The 23934-nt window shown below is 37.3% G+C and overlaps 1 protein-coding gene across 6 annotated transcripts; it reads left to right on the plus strand.

The window, feature by feature from the left end:
• Window positions 1–382: 382 nt before the first annotated feature.
• On the plus strand, window positions 383–22112 carry LOC134534459 (transmembrane protein 181). 6 transcript variants are annotated; one of them, XM_063372928.1, is made up of 13 exons: window positions 383–784; window positions 3224–3395; window positions 4377–4480; window positions 4585–4749; window positions 5095–5197; window positions 7818–7971; window positions 9649–9729; window positions 9820–9919; window positions 11181–11308; window positions 13431–13580; window positions 15804–15906; window positions 19230–19454; window positions 21728–22112. In XM_063372928.1, exons 2-13 carry the CDS (start codon window positions 3238–3240, stop codon window positions 21856–21858), a joined length of 1602 nt encoding a protein of 533 aa, XP_063228998.1. In that variant the 5' UTR covers window positions 383–784; window positions 3224–3237; the 3' UTR covers window positions 21859–22112. The 6 variants fall into 6 exon arrangements, with proteins under 6 accessions (XP_063228998.1, XP_063229000.1, XP_063229003.1 ...); XM_063372930.1 differs by having other exon boundaries at window positions 3227–3395; XM_063372933.1 differs by having other exon boundaries at window positions 446–784; window positions 19282–19454.
• The last annotated feature ends 1822 nt before the right edge of the window (window positions 22113–23934 follow it).

Genomic DNA, 23934 nt, shown 5'->3' on the forward strand with positions numbered 1-23934 from the left:
ATATATATATATATATATATATATATATATATATATACACACACACACACACACACACACCTAATTTCACAGGAATTTACTAATTTTAAATATTATAATCAATCCAAGTGTATTTTAGTAGGAAAATGATATGGAACATTTTTAAGATGAATTATAAAATCATCGTCGAATTTTAAGCTTCAGGTTGGCTTAAAATGTTTTTTTAAGGTAGTATATTTTTCTTCAGATTTTCCCAGGGAGGGACGCCGAAACCCCCCCCCCCCTTTTTTTTTTCTTCTTCTCCTTATCTCTGGAGGTTATTCCATAAACGTCCTCCCCCTCCCGGGCCACCCGGTAAGGCCCCTCACAAAAATATAAGGGTGCTGCAAAGTCTGGGGTCGCCGCTGGCCGATAGGTGAACGGAAACGTGCGAACCCGTCCCCGAGATAGCGCCACGTGTACAAACACCAACGCCAGGTCAGCAGTAGCTGTTGTTGTTGTTGGTGTTGCCTCGCCTTCCATCCGAACACGGGTTCGTGTGTTCCCCCTGAGCGCGGCGTGGACGGAATCTTCCGCGGATCAATACAGCGCTTCCCCCCTCCCAACGGCACGCACGCCCTTCCCGGTGGAGAGACGCCGGCGTACACGCCGTAGCGTGGCGGTTGGTCGGGTGGCGGCTCAGCTGCTGAGAGGCGCGTGGGCGAGACGCGAGAGACAGCAATACACCCGCAAGAGGCGCGCTGCAGGAAGTTCAGTGCTCCAGTGCACCAGGTGCACGGGCTTCCCGCCCGCTCTCCGCTCCCAGGTACGTGATGAGACGCCATTTTGTCCGAGCCAAGCGCGGCCTCGGGGCGTGGGACGGGGCGCGCACGGGGATTTGTAACGGTCAGACAGGGCCGGCGCGTCCATATAGGCGAACCAGGCAACCGCCTAGGGCGCCAAGTAGCTGGGGGCGGCGCAGCACGACACATAACAGCTCATATCATATGTTTAACGATTATTGAAACTAGATGAAAATGGATTATTGTAACAGTTTGGAATGTTTATATTGATATAAGTAATTATTTAAAGTCCACGGTGACCTGTTTATGATTTGTAATAAGTAAAAAAGTAAAAAAAAAAAACCAAGCCTGCTTACATTTGATTGTTGACAAAATCTTAGGCTTACGTGATGTATTTTGAGGCAAGGAAAAAAAATTTTGGGGTGTCTGGCGTGGGTGGGGGGGGGGGGGGGGGGGGGCATTAAGGTTTTTCGCCTAGGGCGCCAATTTACCTTGCACCGGCCCTGCGATCAGATACGTTAATAATTAACTTTCCTGCGTCGCCAGCCCCGAGGGGCATTCGGGCGTGAACTAGTCGTCCCGCAACAAATATTAATGACGCGGAAAACAGATTTTCTGTCTTCTGCGCATGCACCCAACAATAGCTCACTAGTTGCCAATTAGCACGAATAAACAACGTTGTGTGTGACGTGTTTACGCTTGAAATTCCAGTTCACGGGCGCTGGTTTACAGCTGTGTTTCCAAAACTGAAACGTAACTATAACTTTGTGATTTCAATATGACTGTATAGGTATTAAAACAATTCTACGAGGGATGAGAAAAGAGTCTGAGAAAGTATTTATTTTATTTTAATGCATGATTATGTCCATGCTGTCTTCGGGTTTTGGTCATTGTAAAAACACCAAAGTTATAAACATTGACGAGAAAATATTAGTCATTATAAAATAAAAATTTAAACAGTGTTAGCCGATTTTACTCAACTAGAGTAGACTTTTACCACTCTTTGCAATGTTTGAGGATGTCAAGGACTTCATGTTTTCTGACGTATGCGCTTTTGTAATGCAATTTTGTTTGTTTACAGTTTCAAGTAGCCAAAAAACAAATTATAATTTTAGCTAAGTAACCAAATTGATAAACGAGTTTAAGTAGGACATGAAATATACTTCTCCCCCCCCCCCCCCAAATAATTCCACGTAATTGTGTTTCAAACCATGACAAAAAAAATTTCATCTTAGGACATAGATGTGTGTTTGTGTTTATACACCATCCATTCTTTATGCACACACACACACACACACACAAATAAATATACACACACAGACACAAACACACACATATATATATAAATAATTTGATAATTTGTCTTGTTCGGTCCGTGAAAAAAAAAGCTTATGCGTGTGTCCTCGAAAAAGACGACCCTTTTTTAAATTCCGATATACTGGTTTACAGTACATCGCACTAAAAATAGATTGCAATTAAGTGTCATAAAATTGTGCTTAATGAAAGGAAAGAAGGTGGGAAATCTCAATTTTTCTTTAGGACCATGTTTTCGCAGGTGTAAGATGTCCGTTATTTGTAATATTATTTGCTGATGTCTTGCTCATTCGCTAGAGGTTTATAATTCATAAAACAGATTTTTCTAAAATTTTATATTTTTTGAGCATAGATTTCTTAGTAATCACTTTAGTGAAAGGTATTAGGATATGTTTTCGTCCTATTTTCTCGAAAGCAATCGCCTGCGGGGTTTGTGGAAGTTGTTTGGAAACACGTTGTATGATTAACAATTACTTAAAGCTAACATCATGAAACTAGCAAACTGTTAATTCTTGATAATACACATTTATTTTGCTGAAAATACTTAAAGCGATTGAGATGTGTCACTTCGCTCACTTCGCGTTCTAAATGTTTTCCAAACGTTAGTCTCCACTTTTCTTTCAATGTTAAGCTGGATTCGGCCTATCTCAGCTGATGGCAGCGATCCAGTTACAATATGAGATCGAAAGTCCAGTCAAACATCTAACAATCTGTTCTTCTTGAGCTTGGTTAACATTAACACTTCCGAGGAGTAAACCCAGTGTCATCTTCTATGAAACTGTTTACATTTATCATCGTTTTTTGCGCTAACTTTACGGGAAATTGTATAAATTAAATACGGCATTACAAAGATAAAATTTTAAATACCATTAATTATTCAATATTGATGATTAAATTTTTAATACTGTTAGGCTTACTGTGTTATGTGTATTTAAACCTCGGCGAAATTACAATTAACACTACAATGGCCAATGTTCTATGACGTTCATGCATTTAGCACTAGTGTTATTATAGAATTAAAAAAAAAATTCTTTGGAAAAAATCTTGTTTCTCCTAGGTTTCAAAAGAATGAACAATTATGATGATAGCATAGTAGAAAGAGGCTAGGGCTTGTAAGTTTCTTGCAACACTGTTCTCCACGTGTCTAGCAGGGGCTGTAGCCATGTCGAAGGCAGACAGCACTGGTCTGGGCTACTCGTACCACCTGCCTACTGGAGGCCTGTGTCTCAGGATACGAAATGCCCTGTCTCAGTTCAGCGACCTCTTCAGTGAGTTCAACAGGTACATCGCCCCTGCGTACCACCACGACCGATGTGAAAGGTAATGGCATACAAGGATGTGCACGGTGAAATATTGCCTCGAAAATGAGGTAGTATTAAGAATAAGTTTAGCTTCTTGGTTAACTCCAGTGCTGTGAGCGATCTCTTTGTCATCTTATATCTTTAACAGAACGCTGTTATGGCAGGCTGCGTCCGCCCTATAACTTGACAACTTCGAATCGAAACACGCAAATAACTAGTGTGCTTCCATCTCGATGAAATAACGACCGTTCGTGCTCCCGGTATTCGCTATTTCAGCCCACGGTTGCTCAACTAAACCTCTTTGGCTACATATCAACGTTACTAAGAATATTGCTTACGTCTATTTTTTAGCTTTTTCTTTTTTTAACATTGAAAAGTCAACTTTGTATGCTTATTTAATAAATCTAGGAGAATTTGTGAAGGACGTTTATCATTCATTTTATGATTTTGGTTTTTTGGCATACTTTGTTTATAACATATTATAATTTGGCTACTTTGATACCTACTCGATATAAATACATATAAATATTTGTTGTACGCATTAGATTCCTAAAACTATAGTAATAAACGTAGCGTAGTTTTGTAAAATATGTATTATACATTTACAATAATGATTTGTATTGTTACCGTGACAGACAGATATTTAAAAAAAAAATACATTTGTTTGTGTAGCTGTCCCAAGCACTTTACCCACATAAATCCCGTAATTTTTCTTTCTTTTATTAAACTCAAAACATTCGCCGTGTTTTTGCAACTTAAATACATTAAATAACTATAATTTTATTTTAGTTAAAAATAATACAATGTTACAATAAGCCTCGTAAAGTGACGAAGAAACTTTCTTAGATTAGAAAACTTAGCTTTCTATTGTTTTACACACAATTTTAGGTATGTGTGAGTTCAGGTAAACAATTACTGGTGATTATTGGTAGTGATGTTAATTTATTTACGGTGTTAGCAATTATAACATAAATTGTTGCGCTTTTTATGTATTTTTCAGGTCTGTGCAAATGCGTCTCTACTCGATGCACAAACGAGAATTTGTAATGGTGTTCCTAGCATTTTTTGCCTGCTTTGGTCTTGGTGTGTTCATAGGACTTGCAGGTAATTAAATACATACACTTGCGAAGCCTACGTCATAATAAGTAAGGACGTGTTTATTGTATCGATACACCCGAACTTAAAGAGACGTAAATTATTTTTCCCAGGTCCTCCCATAACCCTGACAGCTGAACAGAAGGTGTCAGCGCTCAGACCGAAGCTGAATGGAAGTGAAATAGCGACAGGCCCATACGTCATGAAGAGTCCAGCGATGTCTACATACAGCCAGCAGCTGTGGGTCATAGCACAAGTGACCACAGAAAACACAGACGGTTTGTATGAAGAGTTACGGTAAAGAAGCTAAGTGATTTCATGTGTTCAGTACATGCTAGGACTGACATAAAAAAGCTGAATTTAAGTTCATAATAACCATTTATTAAGGACTAAATTAAATATAAATGTAAGAAATTTTAATTTAAATACTATTCATCGAATTGCAAGCAAGAGAAACGAAACACAAAACATCGTGTTACTATTTTGCTAATGATATCTCAACAATGTTCACCATTATTATTATTAAATATCTTAAATGTTCCCACTCTAAAATTCGCCTTTAGCTTGGACAACACAAAGTAAGTGCTTTTTCCCATGAACTCGGGGGTTTTCTGCTGTTTCAGATGAGAAATTCGACAAAAGTTTCCATGTGAGTGTCTCCGTCGAAGGAGTGACGGAGGATCACAAGGCTGCTGTGATATTGCACGCTGATCGTGCACACAACAGGTATTCACATTACATTTTATTACCATGACGTCACGTAATTAAACGACATTCTTCTATATGTATGTATATATATATATATATATACAGTGGCGTAGCCAGGATTTGTGTATGGGGGGTGTTAAGAAGCATGCCCCCCACCCCCCGTATTAAAGCGGGGGTCCGGGGGTCCTCCCCCGGGAAAGTTTGGATTTTAAGGTGTAAAATAGTGCTATTTTAGCAGTTTTCGGTACTTAAATTTAAATATTGTAATGGTAAAAATGTTATTAATTTTAATATGAAATTTGTTTGAGTGATGAATAAGAAATTAATTAAAGATTTGTGCTAAGGGGGGAGGGGTGGTTTGAACCCCTAAAAAAAAAACCTGGTTACGCCCCTATGTATATATATAGCGATGTAAGTTATGCAGCACTTTTGTTCAGCGTTTTGAACTTGATAAGATTGGATTAATTCCAGGCGTGATGAAACAGAGTGAACTTCAATTAATTTGTTTGTGTCATAATTACTGCGTGAGATTTAAAAAAAAATTAATTTCATTCAAAAAAAATTTTTTTTTTGTTGTTAATTGCAGTGAAAAATTCTTAGTTTTTATGACCGATTAAATTCTTCCGGACATCCTGCGCCACCACGCTGAGTGGTGTACAGTTCAATTGTTACGATCTTATGCCTGGCACTGAGGCATCGCGCCCATGCGTTGTGGGTAGCGGATTCCACTCCAGCTCCCTGCAGTGACTAGATTCATACCGACCGAGTCCGGTCCACTTAAATCTGCGCGATTCAAAACCCTGCGTACTCGCCTGCTTATATAAGGCCGTAAAGTTTAAGCTCATTTGTGTGGCGTTCTTCAGACGGTGAAAGATGAACCGTAAGTCGCCATATTGGTTTCACGCGTTTTTTTTTGTCTTTAACAATTTGCAGTAGCATGTAATATAGGTTCCGGAAACAGACTGCAGGGTTTGGTGTTAGTGTTGGAGTTAGCCATCTTGTATTGTGAAGTCACGGTGGCCAAAATGTCCTTGGTTCGAAGCCGGTGAGAGCAAAAATGGCGGTAAACTGACCCCTCCCCCCCCCCACCCCTAATATCAAGGAATATATATAGGTATACATACGTATATATATATATATATATATATATATACACACCAAGGACTTCAAGGTCTATTACATGACCACGTTTTTTATTAAAGTTGTACTAAAATTGTAATGATAATATTTTCTGAATTTAGTTTTTTTGCGATTTGGATAATAATAACGTATTTTCAGTAAGGCGGACGTGACGTCATATTTAGAAATGGTGGAATCCAAAATGTTGGCTAGTTCTACAAAACAAAATGGTGGACGTAACATAATTCAAAATGGCGGAATCCAAGATGTCGAATGGGGTTAAAATGAAGTACAATAATCATATCAGCAGCTTGAATTAAAATTATAAAAAGGAATCAAGCAATTTCTATAACTTTTAGTTTTTTAAGGCCAAAATAATGTTTAAGGAGTTTAGAATTTTAAATTTTTAAATTTTGGAAATTTACTCTAAATATGAAAATTGTTTCAATTTTCAGAATTTTTTAAAAAATATTTTTAAGTGAAATTGCTTTTAAAAAATTTGAGTTTTTTTTTTTTTGCAAATATTGAGTCCATTTTGGCAAGGTCAAATTTTGGCAAGGTCAAATACCAAGGTCATCCAAGATGGCCGCCGTGACATCGCAATCAAAAAACCCTGCACCCTGTTTTCGAAACCCCTACTACATATATACTACTAGTTTACCTTCGCTACGGCACACATAACACATTAAGATATTTTAAAAGACCAAAGCATAGTGTCCATTGACATAATTATTACAGTTTTTTGGTAATTCCAAAAAATTAATAAAAATTCCAACCATTAATGACTTCTCCGGATAAAATATATGTTGCAATCAGTCACTATTAACTTAAGGCATTCCTCTAAATTATATACTTCTAGCCTGCAGTACCCGGCGTTGCCCGGACTGAACACAGGGTGAAGGGGACCATTTCCGAAATCATCTGTAGACAGTACTAAATGTCTTCTTAATTTGAATGTCAAGTGTGCAAAATAATTTATATCACTTGTAGATCCAGGCAGACGTTGTTCTGGCCAGTGTATAGTTATTTACCTTTATATATCTAAAAATTGGTGGTCTGTATGTAATCTAGACTCTATGAAGCACTATCGAAAAAAAAGCTGAAAAATGAAAGATTACTGATATTGAAAAGATTCCATTATCTAGCTAATGCTCGGCATGCGTCGCAATGCTTTAACGAAGCAATATGTATATATATATATTTTTTACAGGGGCGCAACAACTAAATTTTCGAAAGGGAGAGGTGGCAATATACGTTTTTATAAAGAATCATCGATCCCCCATATTGAAGCGGGGGGTCCCCCCGGGAAAATTTGTATTTCAAGGTGGAAAATGGTGCTATTTAAGCAGTTTTATTATCTAAAAATTGATTACACAGGACTTTCTTTGCCCCCGTTTGCCCCCACTTCAAGGTTTCAGAGGGTGGGGGGGGGGGTAAAAATACCCTTGCCCCCCCCCCCCCTCCTGTTGTTGCGTCCCTGTATTTTTAATTGAACTGCAGGAAAATGTGTATGTTGAAGGACGCGACACTTGCGCTGCGAGGGGCAGAGCTGCGAGGAGTTCATCGTCCTTCACCTCGGCTTCCTGGACTACACCCACTACATCCTCACGGTCCACTTCTACGGCCTCGAGAGCTTCCACCAGCGATACAACATCAAGGACATCACTTTCTACGTACGTGCGATTCATCGCCGCAATTTCGAACAGAGACGCCGATGCCGACCTTTTTTTGTATTGGATTGTAATTCAATGTGAACTGCTCCGTTGGGATGATTGAGGACCGACCAACGTCGATCATGGCCCCCACAAGGGTGGGGCTGGGTGGACCCCTGGGTCCAGGACTCGGGCCCGGGCCCAGCCCTGTTTATTTTTAGAATATTTTATAAATAAAGCTTAGTTTGGACTTATAAATAGTAAGCATGATTATACCTTCCCTGTATTTTCAGGTTAAACAACATTCCAAAAAGAGTGTAGGTAAGACATAACCTTACAATTATAATTTAGCACGTGACTGTAATATTTCCCCCCCCCTTTTCCCGTCAACTATCCAGGGTTTGAGGGGGGGGGGGTTGCCGTCTGCTATCCTGGGTTGGGTGGGGGGGGGGGGATGTCTTCAACCCCGGGTCCAGGGCCCGTACCTCGAATGTGGGGGGGGGGCCATGACGTCGATACAAAAATTTCGCTGGTTTTTTTGGTTATTGTAGTGACTTGACTTTTACTGAATACTTTGGAAAGTGGTACCGTAACGTTTTGATCGATTTATTAGCAGGGGCGCAACAACAAGGGGGGTGGGGGCAAGGATATTTTGCCCCCCCTCTGAAACCTTGAAGTGGGGGCAAATGGGGGCAAAGAAAGTGCTGTGTAATCAATTTTTAGATAACAAAACTGCTTAAATAGCACCATTTTCCACCTTGAAATACAAATTTTTCCCGGGGGAGGACTCCCCCCCCCCCCGGACCCCCCGCTTCAGTAGGCGGGATCGATGATTCTTTATAAAAAGGTATAGTGCCCCCCCTTTGGAAATTTAGTTGTTGCGCCCCTGTTTATTAGCACATAAAATATTATTTAAAACTATTCTATGGACGAACGAATTGCTGACTTACAAAGAATGAACAACAAAGATGAATACATAAAAACACGTAGAACAAACCAACATCAGCAAATGCCACACGTACATGTCTAGGCAGGAAAGGTTAATTTCGTGGAAGCAATTAAGTCGGAAAGAATTACAAGCATAGGCGAACACAATTGGCTTACAACGAGACAGTTTGCAACAATAACAGTAAATATGGAAAAACACCGATCGTGAACAACACAACGACGCACAGACGTACCCAACGATAAAACTGAACAGATAAATTTGGACAACACGACGAAAACACGGACACCGCTAAGGGTGAAACTTGCCCGCGCTTCAAACGCCTCGTCGTCTTTACCCGCAAACTTTGTACTCTTTCGCAGTATTTTCGTCAGTAAAGTGGCACCTCGAAGATTAGCTTGCTTAATTTAATGGTGTAATAATTAAGCTAAATGCATACTAAAAGGTCTCAGTAAAACAGAAAAAAAAAGTTTTTACTAGTATTTTCATCTTAAAAACTCATCTAGAAGATGTAAAAATTGTATGGACGTATTGAGATACCATTAAGAGATACCTGAAGAGTTTTTTCAATGTTTTCTATTAAAGCTCTACAATCGTTTTGTAACCAGTTAGTCAGCATGGCTGCCATAGCTTAAACTATAACTTGGATTGTGCTTACTCTTCAGAAATTAACATACATTGATGTGTAGTTTTCCTACCTTTCCCGTATTTACTTGAAAATGTAAACATGGTACTGCACAATCTTGTTTCAGTTCAAGAGCTACAACCCAGCCTTCACACAAATAGAAATATGGTTCCGCTTCATTTTCCTCATCGGGACTTTTATTGTCACAGTGAGTACCTAACCATTTTAGTTGCACGTCTTGCGGCTGTACTGAGTTTGTAAAAACGCGTGTAACTGATTATATTCCCCCTGATTTCAGTGCTGGTTCGCCCATTCACTGAGAAGATTCGTGATGTACGACTGGTCCATAGAACAGAAGTGGATGTCGCTGTTGCTGCCTCTGCTCTTGCTGTACAATGGTTCGTTGCCAGCATGTACATTGTTGTGTGTGTGTATATATATATAATATCTAACATATTTTATGTATTATAATTATTGTATTGTTAATATTATATTATATTTTAAGATAGTTAAAGAAATTCTAAACTTTATGCTCAAAGATGATATGCTAAAATAAACTATGTTATTTCAAAAGTAATTATATTTGATTATCTCATATTATAGCTTGCGACAATTACAGCGGCTGTTCCAGCAAGTAGGCTCGGGCTAACCCAACATTTTCAAAATGAATAATTGCCAATAAGACTTTTTATAAAAATACACTATTCATATTAAACGTTATGTTTATTTTGGAAACTATATGAAAAGTAACTCAACAAATATAAACTGTTATCGTGCGCCCTTCTGAGAAGGGCAGTTTGCAACTAAACGAAACTTTACGCTCGCCTGCAGATTTGTAACATTTTACAATAACGTACGAGCTGCGTTGCAATAATCACCTCATACCAACACAATCAGCTTCAAACCGGTTGTACGCGACTGTTTTCTGCGGTCGCATCTGCGTTGCTGCTTTAAGTTGCACCTAACCACGAGGTGTTCGACAGTACACTTTTTTTTTTTTTGTTTTTTTCATGATGAATTACCAAGACCATAGCTTGAAATTCGTCAGGAAGATGGAGAAACACGAATAGCTTTAAAATTACAAACTTCCTGGCTACTCCAGGAGAGAAATTGACCAAGACAGCTCTTCTTCTGCTACAAACAGCCTATAGTTCGTATTTTCCTTCATGTACGGACGGCCCCAGTGTCTCCCTCCGCAACCTGCGTAGGCTGCGGTACTGACAATAATGAATGATGTCTTCCTCATCTGAGTCAGAATATGACATAGCAACCACAGAAAACCCAACTTCACTGCTCGAATAACACCAACTGATCCACAATCAGTCTTTTCCTTGTGCGGACAGACGTTTTGTGATTTGTGGTGAAAATAGTCTGAAAAAGCTTTTAAAAAAATTAATAATTAAATGACAGTTCCTTAAAATTTCCCGGGGGAGGCAACCCCGGTCCCCTTACACCAGGGAGCATTCCTTACCCCCAAACCCCGGTACGCCTTGCCACCACCAGTTAATAAACTGAAATTATGCCTCTGCTGAAACTTATTCTATTTTGAATACAATGCCGAAAGTAGGTATCAACTGGTTGTTTATCTCTTAAACAATATTTGAAATTTGAAATTTCATAATTACATTTAAAGATATGATCGCTGTGTTTCCTTCTCAGACCCGATATTCCCAATGACGTTCCTGATCAACTCTTGGATCCCCGGCATGTTGGACGCCGTGCTGCAAGCGACCTTCCTCTGCTCGCTGCTGCTCTTCTGGCTGTGCATCTACCACGGCCTGCGCCAGGTAACACTGCTTTCTTTCTTTCAAGAAAACTACGTTAGTTTATGAAACACGCAAGTCGCGAGACATCGCCAACCGTACAACTTGAAAATGGTAAAAAAAAAACTTATTGGGCTCTTTTCATAAATTATTATTTTTTAAACGAAAACGTGTGAGATTCTCAATAATTTGATTTAAAAACGTAATTTTCTTGGACTGTGCGATAATTTTTAAAGTGAAAAAGTGATGTGTGTGATAAAAAGATTATCTTAGTCGTCTATACTAACGTCATCTGCATTTTTAATAGTGTTCGGAACACCTACTTTGAAGATAGAAGGCTGAAACGCAAGTAAAAACGCAAGGATTATAATGGTGGTTGATACTTGCGTTGTTTTTATATGTCTTGCGTAATTTATAAACGAGTATTTTAAATCGGCGTTGTTTAACTTTTTGCGTTTTTGTTTCTTACGTTCTTACATTGTTTATAAACCCAGCCTTGGTGTCATGTGAAAGTGGGAATGCTGTCCTGCGCCGTTACAGACTTGTTTTATCACGCAGCATTCAGAAAGCTTCAGCATTAATCTTTAATATGAGTTTCTGTCGATAAGCAATCCCTTTTCATTGTAGTATTTAGTGTTTAATGCCCATGCTGCAAATTAATGAAGTATTTTTGACGTGACAGCGTCTAATAAATCGATGAACGCCGGCTGCACGCACGAAAAAGGATGACTCATTGTCCCGTTACGCATATTGTCCCGTTGCGCTTTGTCCCGTTACGCTCATTGTACGCTTGCGCCGCATCTATCTCTCTTCCACTTGATTGGAACAACCATCGATTTGACTTTTTGGAGGCACATTAAACTTGAAATACTCCCATTCGTTTCCTACTTTTCCTATCATCGTCCTATCCTTAACAGAATAACACAGATTGGAAGAAGTTAAATAGCAAACATGTATAAAAGTTATAGTTAAAATAATCTCTTCGTTAAAGTAATAAACATATTTGAATTAATGAGTGCAAGTAAAAGTAAATTTATTAATTAAATTGTAGATTTCATTTCACTCCTCCTTTGTATCCATACAAAATAGTGATAATTCAATAAAAATGATTCAATTTTATTCATAAAAGTATTCAATCATTTCATCAATGTTTTGTTATGACGTTGTCACGTTAAACTATCGTCCGTAAACCGACTTTAGAGACAACCAATTTTTTTACTACGACAATTTGAGTTTACTAAATATTTTCCAGAGTAGTTTCACTATAAAAAAAAATTAAGTTTGGTATTTCCTGTAGTGTTTACGAAAGATACTATATACGTATTTATGTTGCTACACGAGTGGGCCCACCATCTTGACGACTTCGGCGCCGGGGTTACACATTCCCGTTCAATCTACTTCCGTTCCATTCACGAATATACTCCTACCAAATGCCGTATACCGATAGCTAATATGTTTGCACATCCAAAAAAAAAAAAAATATTGGTTGTCTGTAAAGTCAGTTTACGGACGATAGTTTAACGTGACGTCATAACAAAACATTTATGAAATGATTGCATACTTTTATGAATAAATACTTGAAATTATACTAGTAATCAGATTTTTAAAATGCAAGAATAATTAACCTTTATTGCCGAAATTGTTGTTGTAATAAGCAATGAAAACCACATTAACTTTTCACTTCACTTTATAAACAGTCGACGAAACAGTTCACGTGTAGATGACTTGTAATTAATTTTAAAAAACTGGCGTTTAGCTATAAAGTTTAAATATAATTATGAACACGTTTTCTTATAAATAAAATGTAATCAAATATATATCATAAATTATATGAATCACCACAATTTTTTAGTCAATTGTAACATAACCTATTATTACTGCACTCGCCGACAGCGTAACGGATCAATGAGCGTAACGGGACACAGCGTAACGGAACAATGAGCGTAACGGGACACTTTTTCGTGCGTGCAGCCGGCGTTCATCGATTTATTAGACATTGTCACGTCAAAAAAAATATCGAAGATGCGGGAACAAGGATAATTCGGGCGTGAGGTTCCATCCTCCGAGAACTGCAGGCTTTCCGTACTTCTCGCCTCGCGCGGCGAGTCGCGACTGGCACCGACTCTTGTGTCGACGCGTGTTGCAGAACGAGCGTCGTCTCCTGACGTTCTACATGCCGAAGCTGGTCATCGTAGGGATGCTGTGGCTGTCGGCGGTGATCATGGCCACGTGGCAGAAGATCAACGAGCTCCAGGACCCGACCTACAGCTACAAGCTGGACACCGCCAACTTCTACGTGAGATGCTGTCCCGTGACGAGTAGAGCCAGGGTCGGATTTAGAGGTCTGGAGGCCTCGGGGCAACAGAGGAGCGGAGGCCCCCTGACCCCAAATTATTTTCCAAATAAAATGAACAATTTTTTTCAGTCGATTTTTCAAATAAATAGTTTATTGTGAAATCAAGTAGATTCTCTTAGCATTTAAAAAAAAACATACATAAATATAATCGGAGATCAAGAATTATATGAAATTAAATTTTAGTGTTAATGAATATTTCTGTTAATATTTAACAATAATATAATCATGTATGTACAAAGTACTGTAGGTAAAGGTAAAACAGCGGAAAAAGAATATCAAGGTATTTGTGAGGGCCCTCCGTTTGTGGAGGCCCCGGGGCTTTCGCCCCGGTTGCCCTCCCCTAAATCCGGCCCTGAGTAGAGCACTTGTTGGTTCTACATCCCGACAGATCCCCGTGTGAAAAAAAAAAAAAAAAAAAAAAACGCTGAAATAAACTTTATGCTGGCCCCTAGTTGTGGTAGCCACTCTAAGTAAATCTCCTTGCTCTGTATTATACGTTGGCCACTCTCTAATTATTGGTATGTGTTCTCACGGGGTTCTTGGCGCCTACCCTCTTCGCAGTAAATATCAGGAACGCTGCTACTGGATGGTCTGCCCAGACTGATAGTCCAGCTAGCACGTCACTGCCCTGTGTTACTGTCCAGAGAGTAATTATTAAAAGGAAATTTGGTATTGTTGCGTGACTAGTGGAAATTTGCATATAAATGAAATAATAATAACTGAAAAACATATGATTTTAATGGGTTCTTGAATATGGATGTGAAGTTACTGTTAACATGTGATTAAGCGAGAACAACCAAGGTGTCAAACCTAGGTGTCGGTAATTAGATGCAAATGACGTCACTGGAACACATTGAATACCATGCCGGGTCTAGCGATACGCTGTCGGAGGCTTGAGGCTCTCTTCACAGGACCTCCAGGTGGTCTGCTGCTACACTGGAACACTGGACGCTGTAAGCTGTAATTAGCGAACTACAGAAGGTCTGAGGTAGCCGGGTATCTGGCTGAAGACTCGACTTCCCTCTCGTCCTAGAAAGTCTGGTTTAATCTGGATCTGTCTCACCAATCGTCGTGGCCGATCGCAGCTGGCGCTGCCCTCAGATGTCTGGAACCACTACGGGACGAAAACGGGACCGACGCGGAAGTTGGCACTCGACGTCGCCGATACTCCCTATCTAGGACTTATTTAGTCCAGATACAATTCTCTCAACTCGTAGAGCGGAGAATTCTAAGTAGTACACGATCGCGGATGACGCGAATCTTCTATTCCTCGGGCGGCAACCAAGGCTTTGGTTCGCCCCAGCCCGAGAAACGTCTTCTTTCCGCAAGATGGCGATGGCGTCTCCCTTCTTCTTCCTAATATCTATTTACTGGCCGTCCCTAGCAACCAAGGAGCTATCGATATCAGCAAACAGAATAAGCTGCATAGTGAAATAAAAACGTGGATGTTGGAGTGTAAAAGAATCGAACTAAGACCAAATGAATAAAGTTTCCAAGGAATAATTCTTAGAAGACCCTGAAGTTAAAAGAGTGTTGTCTATGGCAATAAGATGTGTCATATCTGTTATACCTTGGTTGTCCTCTTTACAATAAAATAATTAAATACATAATATTCGCTCATGAAATATACAATTAATGTTACAATAATAATAAAAATAATAATCATATAACTGTAAACAGTTGGACTGGTTACAACGCACGCTAAGAGACTTACTTCATGTTCATCGTGTCTATTAGCTACAGAGGACATTAATTATTTACATAAAGTACTAAATTTGGTGCTTGGCTTCGCACGGGAAGCTAAACATTATTAACCGAGCAAGTTCTCTTTTGAGAATCACTATAAAAAAACTGATATCTAAATAAATATGATGTTTCATATACTTATTCTTATTTGGCCTTCATATTCGGAGAATATTTGAAACGTGTTGAGTAGTACATTTGATTTGAAATTTAAAATCTGTATACTAAGACGAAATAGCTTGTTCCCTTTCTTAGTTTTGCAAGTAAACCATGTATTTCCAAATATTTCTCTCTCTCTCTCTCTCTCTCTCTCTCTCTCTCTCTCTCTCTCTCTCTCTCTCTCTCTCTCTCTCTCTCTCTCTCTCTCTCTCTCTCTCTCTCCCCCCCCCCCCCTCAAACTGATAATCATGTGTTTCGCAGGGCTTCAAAATGTTCTTCTTCGTGGTGTGTGGTTTGTACGTGCTGTACCTGCTGTGCCTCATCTTACGGGCGTACAGTGAACTGCGGGCGATGCCCTTCTTCGGTGAGTATTGCACTGCACAGTACTGTACTGCACACTTCAAGTCAAATTAACATTTTAGAATCATTGGAAAAAAGTATTTGTTCCCTTTTCAATATTATACATTTAAGCATGTACCATAGGAGAAACTAACTACATAATTTTTAGATAAGTACACAGATGTATGAATTAAAAAGTTTAATGTCTTTGTATAGGTACACGAAGTAAACTAGTTTTCTGGTGATACTTTGGAGCATTAGTAAGTAGTGCATGTATTATATTTCAGATGAAGAAATGAGTGGAACTGAAGGATTTATCAAATTATTTATATTTGTTCTAAGAATAGTCTATGATATAAGTTAATTACTAAGCATTTTTAAGCAGCCTTACACTGCTGCAAAACGCGACTCTGTAGGGTTGATTTTTTTTTTACCAGCTACAATTATTTCAATTTGTCTTGAGGGGAATTTATCCTGTTCCAGGCCATTATTTCATACTAACGTTAAACACTGTAAAAATTGCAGACTTTCTGAGTTTTATTTTGACTACTAATTAATTGTTGTAGGATTACATTTTAATTAATCAAAATAATTAATTAATTATTCCATAGTGTACTGCAACATATTATTGTTTTGACAGATTAAGTGTAAATATTTATGATTTATTTAATATTTGCTCTATGTCTGATATGTAATTTATTTTCAGAAACGGTAAATTATTTTTATGTATATCTATGAGAATGTGACTCTATGGACTGATTCGGACAATTTGAAATTGAACATTATTGAGACCCCTCTAAGGAGTAATTGACATTCAGACGGTAAACGGTAAAGTTAACGCCGTTATTTTGTAATAGAAATTGTAATTTCAATATATTTATATTTAAATTTTACGTGAAATTTTGTATTCCGCGCTATTGTTGCGTGCGGATTTCACGATTTATTAAGTAATTTAGGTAACTGATTTTGGTTTTCGGCCAATCACGGCCCCCCATTTGAAATTAAGTTAAGTATTGTTAACTGGCTTAATTTAAGAAGCTAGAAAGAGAGAATGTAATGGCCAGCTAATGAGAGCTGAACTTCGTGACGTCAGCAATATAAAATCCTACGAATTAGCTATTTAGCAGTACGCATCCCGAATAGAGGATGAATAATTATGTATCTTAGGGAGTCTAGATACTAATTTAGGCTTTATGTAGAAAGATAAAGGGCCTGGGAGTGTAAATACGTGAGTAATTAAAAGTGCAAAAATCTGTTTCCTCCATTACATGCACATCGTCACATAACTCCCGTAAATCGTCACATCGCGGCCTAAAAGTAATGTAAACATTGTAATTTGACATTTTCCACGAGAAAACTGTTTATTTTGATACAAATTTATTTTATTTTACACACTTCTACAGTAATTCAGAGGTCCTACAGAGCGAGAGACTCTGAGCTCTACCGACTTTATTTTGAACCTAACTAGCCGAGGAAAATAAGTAATATCCCTAAAATCAACAAATATAAACTGTGTAATATCACCGAACCCCAATTAAAGACTATTGCTTGTAAGTAAATGTGCGCATCGTAACTCCTGATGGTTGGAAATTACATGTGGTATGTGATGTCAAAGAACAGTTAGGTAACTTGAATATAATCAATAATTAAATAATATCAATAATAAGGGAAAATTTGGAACTATTTTCGTTTTAATAAATAAGTATATATTTTCAATTGTGAGTGTTGTGTCATGTTATTTTTTTATATCATTTGTCCCAGTGTATATTTATGTATATTTGTTTTGCTAAGTTAACACCTAACTGTGGCCTAGTTACCATCAACACATGCCAACGGAGAGCCACACAAGTAATATTTATTTACACAGATTAATACAGCCCAACGTGATTTATTTTAGTCTCCATAGAAGTGGGGCCTTTCATACAAAGTGTGACAAGGGACCGCACAGAGATTAGTGGCAACCCAAGTGGGGCCATTTTTATTTATTTATTTATTTATTTATTTATTTATTTATTTATTTATTTATTATCTTCCTGTTTTATACACTCACAAAGTGTAAAAATGTATTCATTTTGCAAAAAAAAAATTATACGGATAATTCAAAACGTTAAATCTTCAATTACATGTAAACCCCATTTTGAATACCTAAAAATTCTTACTGTGCCAAGTTTATATATATATCAAACAATAATTTTTGGGTTAACAAACATTAAGTTTCCCCATAATAATGATATCCACCTTTATAATACTCGAAAAAAGGCTGATATATATTTTAAATCTCATCGAACAACATTATATGAAAAGAATCCTTATTTTTCAGCAGCAAAATTAATAAACAAACTTCCTAAAGATCTTCAATTATCTTTTAAAATTAATAAATTTCCAGTTTTCAAAGAAAGTTTAAAACAAGTTCTTATTAAGAAAGCCTATTACAGTGTGGATGAATACCTAATATCTTCTCATAATTGTGATTAATGTATAGATACTTATTAATTGTCTCATAAATTTTATTATTTAATTGTGTATTTTTGTTTTATATTTATTAGCTTTTACATAATATGTCCTTTTTATACTTTGTGTGATGTTTATTATATTGTTTGTTATGATTTTTATCATTTATAATATTAATAATTATTATAATTAATATAATTAATATAATAAACACACAAAGCTAGTAAGAAAGTTTCCCTACAATAGAGGCCCGAAATCCTGAAAATCAGTAAATATATCGAATTAAAAATAAAATTTCTTGGTAATTAATTATTTAGAATATTATTCACGTATATACAACTTGTGGATTATGCTTGGCTATGAAAAACAAATAAAAATAAGTGTGTGGTGAGAAAAAAATGTAGTAATAATTTTTTTACGGTCATTGTTGCGTTAGTATTTTTAACATTGTGCATTTTGTTGATATAGACCAAAGGTTCTCAAAAAAATGTGTTGCCGCATTGTTAAATTGGGAGAGTATATGCAGGGGCGCAACAACAGGGGGGGGGGGGGGCAAGGATATTTTGCCCCCCCCCCCCCTCTGAAACCTTGAAGTGGGGGCAAACGGGGGCAAAGAAAGTGCAGTGTAATCAATTTTTAGATAATAAAACTGCTTAAATAGCACCATTTTCCACCTTGAAATACAAATATTCCCGGGGGAGGACCTCCGGACCCCCTACTTCAACAGGGGGGATCGATGATTCTTTATTAAAAGTATATTGACCCCCCCCCCCCCCCCCCTTTTTGGAAATTTAGTTGTTGCGCCCCTGAGTATATGCATATAAGTAGTGCGAAAGTTGCTGAAAACGACTGTCAGATTCGCAAGTGCACGGGGGCTCGACTGGTTGTCGTGCGCAGACATGAGACTCAAGTTCCTCACGCTGCTGATGACCATCGTGCTGTCCACCAGCCTCGCCGTCACCATCCTGCGCTTCGGCGCGGGCGTGCTGGAGGACAACTTCGTGGCCGAGCTCTCCACCAACTACAAGAACTCGGCCGAGTTCATGTCCTTCTACGGCTTGCTCAACTTCTACCTGTACGCCATGGCGTACGTCTACTCGCCCGCCAAGGGCACCATCTACGGTGAGTCAGTCCCTCGATAGCCACGCCGCGTGGCCACATCTGTCCGTCCGTCGCATGTCCGTGGCGACGCACGTCAAACTACGTCCTGAGAACAGTTCTTACGACGGGAAAGGTTGATTTAAGATTATTATTGTTTTAGACATACGCCATTGCTGGTTACATTGTATTTCATAAAGAAACTTCAATCCACATCGCGCGGACTGATAATTAGCAATTACTCAGGTTCAAACAACAACCACTGTTTCGTCTGACCCCGGGAGCGAAAACAATTGTTTGCAAGGGGGGGGGGGGGGGGAATAAAGACCTTGATTATCATTTTGGTCATCATTACATTTTACTTAACATAGCCTGACAAAAAAACAAAAAAAAAAAATGAACATCCAAACACACGTCCCAAGACCATTTTTGTTGTCGTTATTCGCTGTATTTGTTACAGCTGTCACGTCTTTGTTAGACCACTGTGTCCGTCTGTATATTTTAAAAACTAATCCATTCCACGGAATTTTCTGTGCTGTCGGTCTCTAAGCTCTTAATTTTTAACATCGGCTGATTTTGCCTTTTTCTTGTATGTCTGCATATTAATCTTAGTTTTTGCAAGTTATTGAGGTGTCTTGTGACATAGAGTGTAAACAGCAACGGCGAATGTCCAAAACAAATCTTAAAACAACATATCAAACTGTCAGCGGGATGCGACCAGGGGGGAGGTCTGTTGGGTCCAGACACCTTCCTTCCAGGATTTCAAAGAAAAAAATCTTAACTACATAAGGTTACAGAAATATAATATTGGGAGGATTATTTTAATAGTTAGTGTGCTACAATATAATTTTATTTCTACTCATTATAACCTGAAATGCCTCATACATAGGAACGGCAGGAATTGTTTTTTTCCAAGTAGTCTATGTTAGTGCTGGATTTCACATGTGTTACTGTAAACATGTCTTTCATACATACGTGACATGTATGATTATTTTTCTAATAACATCATTATGTACATATTTTTAACTTATTTCTTTAAAAGAAATATATCAGAACAATTAACTTTAATAAAAAATTAACAACTAATTAAATTTCAATATATAAAATGTTCAATTTTCTTTTGTCAAGCAAAATAATTAATTAAATTTGAACGTGTGAACATTATAATTTTAAAAGTCTACTATTTTGTCTGATATTTTAGTGTGACAGTCAATTTATCTTTATTTTTCAATTATAAAAATAACTTCCTCATAAAAAATAAAATTATACAATGTTTGTACTGCACTCCCTCCTCACAATATCCTGGATACGGCCCTGAAATTATGGTTCATGAAAGATGTAAAGAAAAAGCGTGGATTTTTTGTATTTTTTTTATCAAATAAAAAATAACAATTTTCACAGATAATTTGAGCGTAAAATATACCTTAGTGGGAATCTTGTATCTGTATATCTGTATATGAACAAGTTTATGTTAATCCTGGACAAATACTAATGACTTAATAGGGCCTACACAAAATATACTTTAATACGATTTGCAGTTTTGCACTGTTTGTCATAGAAAAAAATTTAAGAACGCAAATAAAAAAATTCCCTTTCGACACAGCCTACAGGCGTGAATAAATTTCTAAGTAACTTCATATTCCTTGTTACAATCAAAATGCCATGTGTTATATGTGAACGTAATACCTATTAGTAGTTAGGAAATAAGACCTTAAAGTTCTGTCGCACACACAATGTTAATTATTTAATATTTTGTCATGAATTTTACTTAAAGGCGATGCATTTAAATTTATTTTGTTACAGCTTCATAATTATTAACATTTTTTCGACTTATTTCTGCTATTAGATACCACTTGGTATATATATAGTGACCGAGTTAATGTCGAAACATCAACTGTAGCATTGAATATATATAATGACTGTAGAAAAGATAAATGTATAGAATTAGCCCATAAATCTAAGTAATGTCATTGAAATAAAACAAACCTACATGACGTGTGAAATCATGTTTTCAACTAGAGCTTCTTTATCTCTACTTTACTTTGTTATTTGTGTTATGTCATGTCATTTGAAATGGTCTATTTTTGAAGCAGAATTTGTGTAGGCATTACTTTCTAACCACACGTTTCTGGTTCGAATCCCAGGCAACCTCAGGCTGTCTGTCACACTTTGAAAAGGAGGTTTAGTCAGATAGTTTTATTAGTCTCCTGGCATTAAGTGAGGATACCTACTTGGTACTAAACATGTCACTTTTTTTATTCGTGGCAGATGTGTTACAGCTGATTTTTTTTTTTCAGAATCACCTATTACGAAAGACAACCCGGCATTTTCAATGATAAATGACTCCGATGAAGATGTTATTTATGGATCAGATGAAGAAAGTCGCCGTCCGTTGAATCGCTGCAGAAACGATGATGATAGTGACTAAAAAATAATTGTGCTTGTTTCTATAGACTGCAAAAAAAAACTGCTAAAAGTGTTGTTAAGTTTGTTGTTACTGTTGTTGTTGACTGCATAATAAGCCTTCGTATCATAAATTCTTAAATAACTAAATGATACATGAAAAGTTCAACCTAAAATTATTGTAACTCTTTTAACATTGCAGTGGTATTTGTAAGTGTGTTGAATATAAACTTTTCAATCGTTTTTTTCAAAAAATGAAATAAATGTGAAAAAAATTTATTCTGGTATTTATTTGGTACATATAGCAATGAAATCTGCTCTTGCTAAAGCAGGTCTGCATTAAAAGCACATTAGAGTGTTTTTTTTTTTTTTTTTTTTTTTTTTTTTTAGTATAAAGCCTCAAATGCTGTTAGGTTAAAGGATAAATATCGTTATAATATTTATTTTTACACGACGAGACGTCAAGGTAAATAAAAACCTCCAAACTATCTTCTCCTGTGTCTTACATATTGCCCACATTATTCCAGCCCGTCAACTGGTAGAAGACAACACGATCTTCTACCTAGAACGATTGGTTGTATACCTGTAAGCTGACGTCCACGTGATCAGGCAGGGGATGAAAATATCCCCCTCCCTCTCCCTTTTTAACATCATCAACCACTCTTCACAAGAATATATTATTTGTATCTTAAATATGAAGGTTCTTTTTGGGCACACTGGGGGTAACATTTCAGTATGTACCAAACATGTAATGACATAAGCATGTATTACGCAATGGACATTTAAAAGTTTGAAATTCGAATGTGCATGCATGCATAAACTGCTATAGCCACGAGCCGAAATCTTCAAGATGGCGAACCCAAATGTGGCAACATGCACCCATATATATCACGAACATCGGAGGATATACTAAGTATATTGGTGTGCCAAAGTAAACTTAATGATAGTGAAATTACCCTGGAATACATTTTGCAAACTTAAATAATCATAACAAGATAGAATTGCAACTTTAAAAATAATTGTTTAACTATTTACATTTTACATTTATTTTAATTATGTTATTTAAAAACAATTTACTAGCCAAAATAATGCGATGGAACAAACGGCATCAAAGATATTTAACATTGTGTTGGTTCTCTAAAGCAGGGGTGCCCACAAGGGGGGGTAACGACGCAGACTGCGTCATTAAAATTTCGGGGGGGGGGGGGGGGGGGGTGTTAAAAGACGAGAAAAATGTATTTATTTTTTACATACTTATAGCTTCTAATGTTAAAATACGTTTCTGGTGCTTTGAAAGGGATCTTGTAAATCAAATTGGCAACCCCGCACTTTCCTCAACAAAAGCAGTTTGGCATCTGTCGGTTCAGGATGGAAATATTACCTGATATGACCAAAATTATTATTAGAAAACCAGTTTTAATTAATGCAAAATGTGACAAAATATAATACTAAAAAAGTATAATATTATAAAATAATTGAGTAAATCATTGAGAAAATGGCATAAAAAATTTCGGTTGGGGGGGGGGGGGGTGAGTCATAGTGTTTGGGGGGGGGGGGGGGGGCACTTCTGTCTAAAGCATTAAATGCAGCACTTTTTTTTTTAGTATTTTTCAATCTTAAAGTTGAAGTATAATAGATACAGTAAAATAAAATTAACCTGGAACATTTTAAAACACATACATATACATACACATGTAGCAATATTTTTTTTTGCTTAAATTACAGAAATCAATATGTCATTATTCCCTACAAACCTTAATATTATTGAACTAAATCAGCATTTAAGATCTAACAGAAAAAAATTTTATCACGAAATTATTTTGTTCAATATGGCATCGAATATATTTAGGCTAACAATTCCTTGTGTCACTACAATATGACGAACACAATGCTATCCCTACATTTCTATGTTAATTAAGGATTGTTAAAACTGTAACTTGGCAAATTATTTTGAGTGGTAATTATTTATTTTTTATGAATAATGATTATAACAAATATTACACGTAACCGCGGACGCCGGAACTCGCGGAGCGTGGAAACGCAAATCCGCACTACTCGGCATCCAAGCTGGGACTGACTCCCCTCCCGCCGCGCGCGTGCG

This window comes from Bacillus rossius, chromosome 7, assembly GCF_032445375.1.
Source record: "Bacillus rossius redtenbacheri isolate Brsri chromosome 7, Brsri_v3, whole genome shotgun sequence".
NCBI lineage: Eukaryota > Metazoa > Arthropoda > Insecta > Phasmatodea > Bacillidae > Bacillus > Bacillus rossius.

Bases quoted from the DNA above. Each gene is read 5' to 3' on its own strand.
- LOC134534459 (XM_063372928.1), top strand. From the start codon at position 3,238: ATGTCGAAGGCAGACAGCACTGGTCTGGGCTACTCGTACCACCTGCCT. The intron at 7,972-9,648 runs GTACGTGCGATT...ATCTTGTTTCAG, and splicing joins TCAAGGACATCACTTTCTAC to TTCAAGAGCTACAACCCAGC. The intron at 13,581-15,803 runs GTGAGATGCTGT...TGTGTTTCGCAG, and splicing joins TGGACACCGCCAACTTCTAC to GGCTTCAAAATGTTCTTCTT.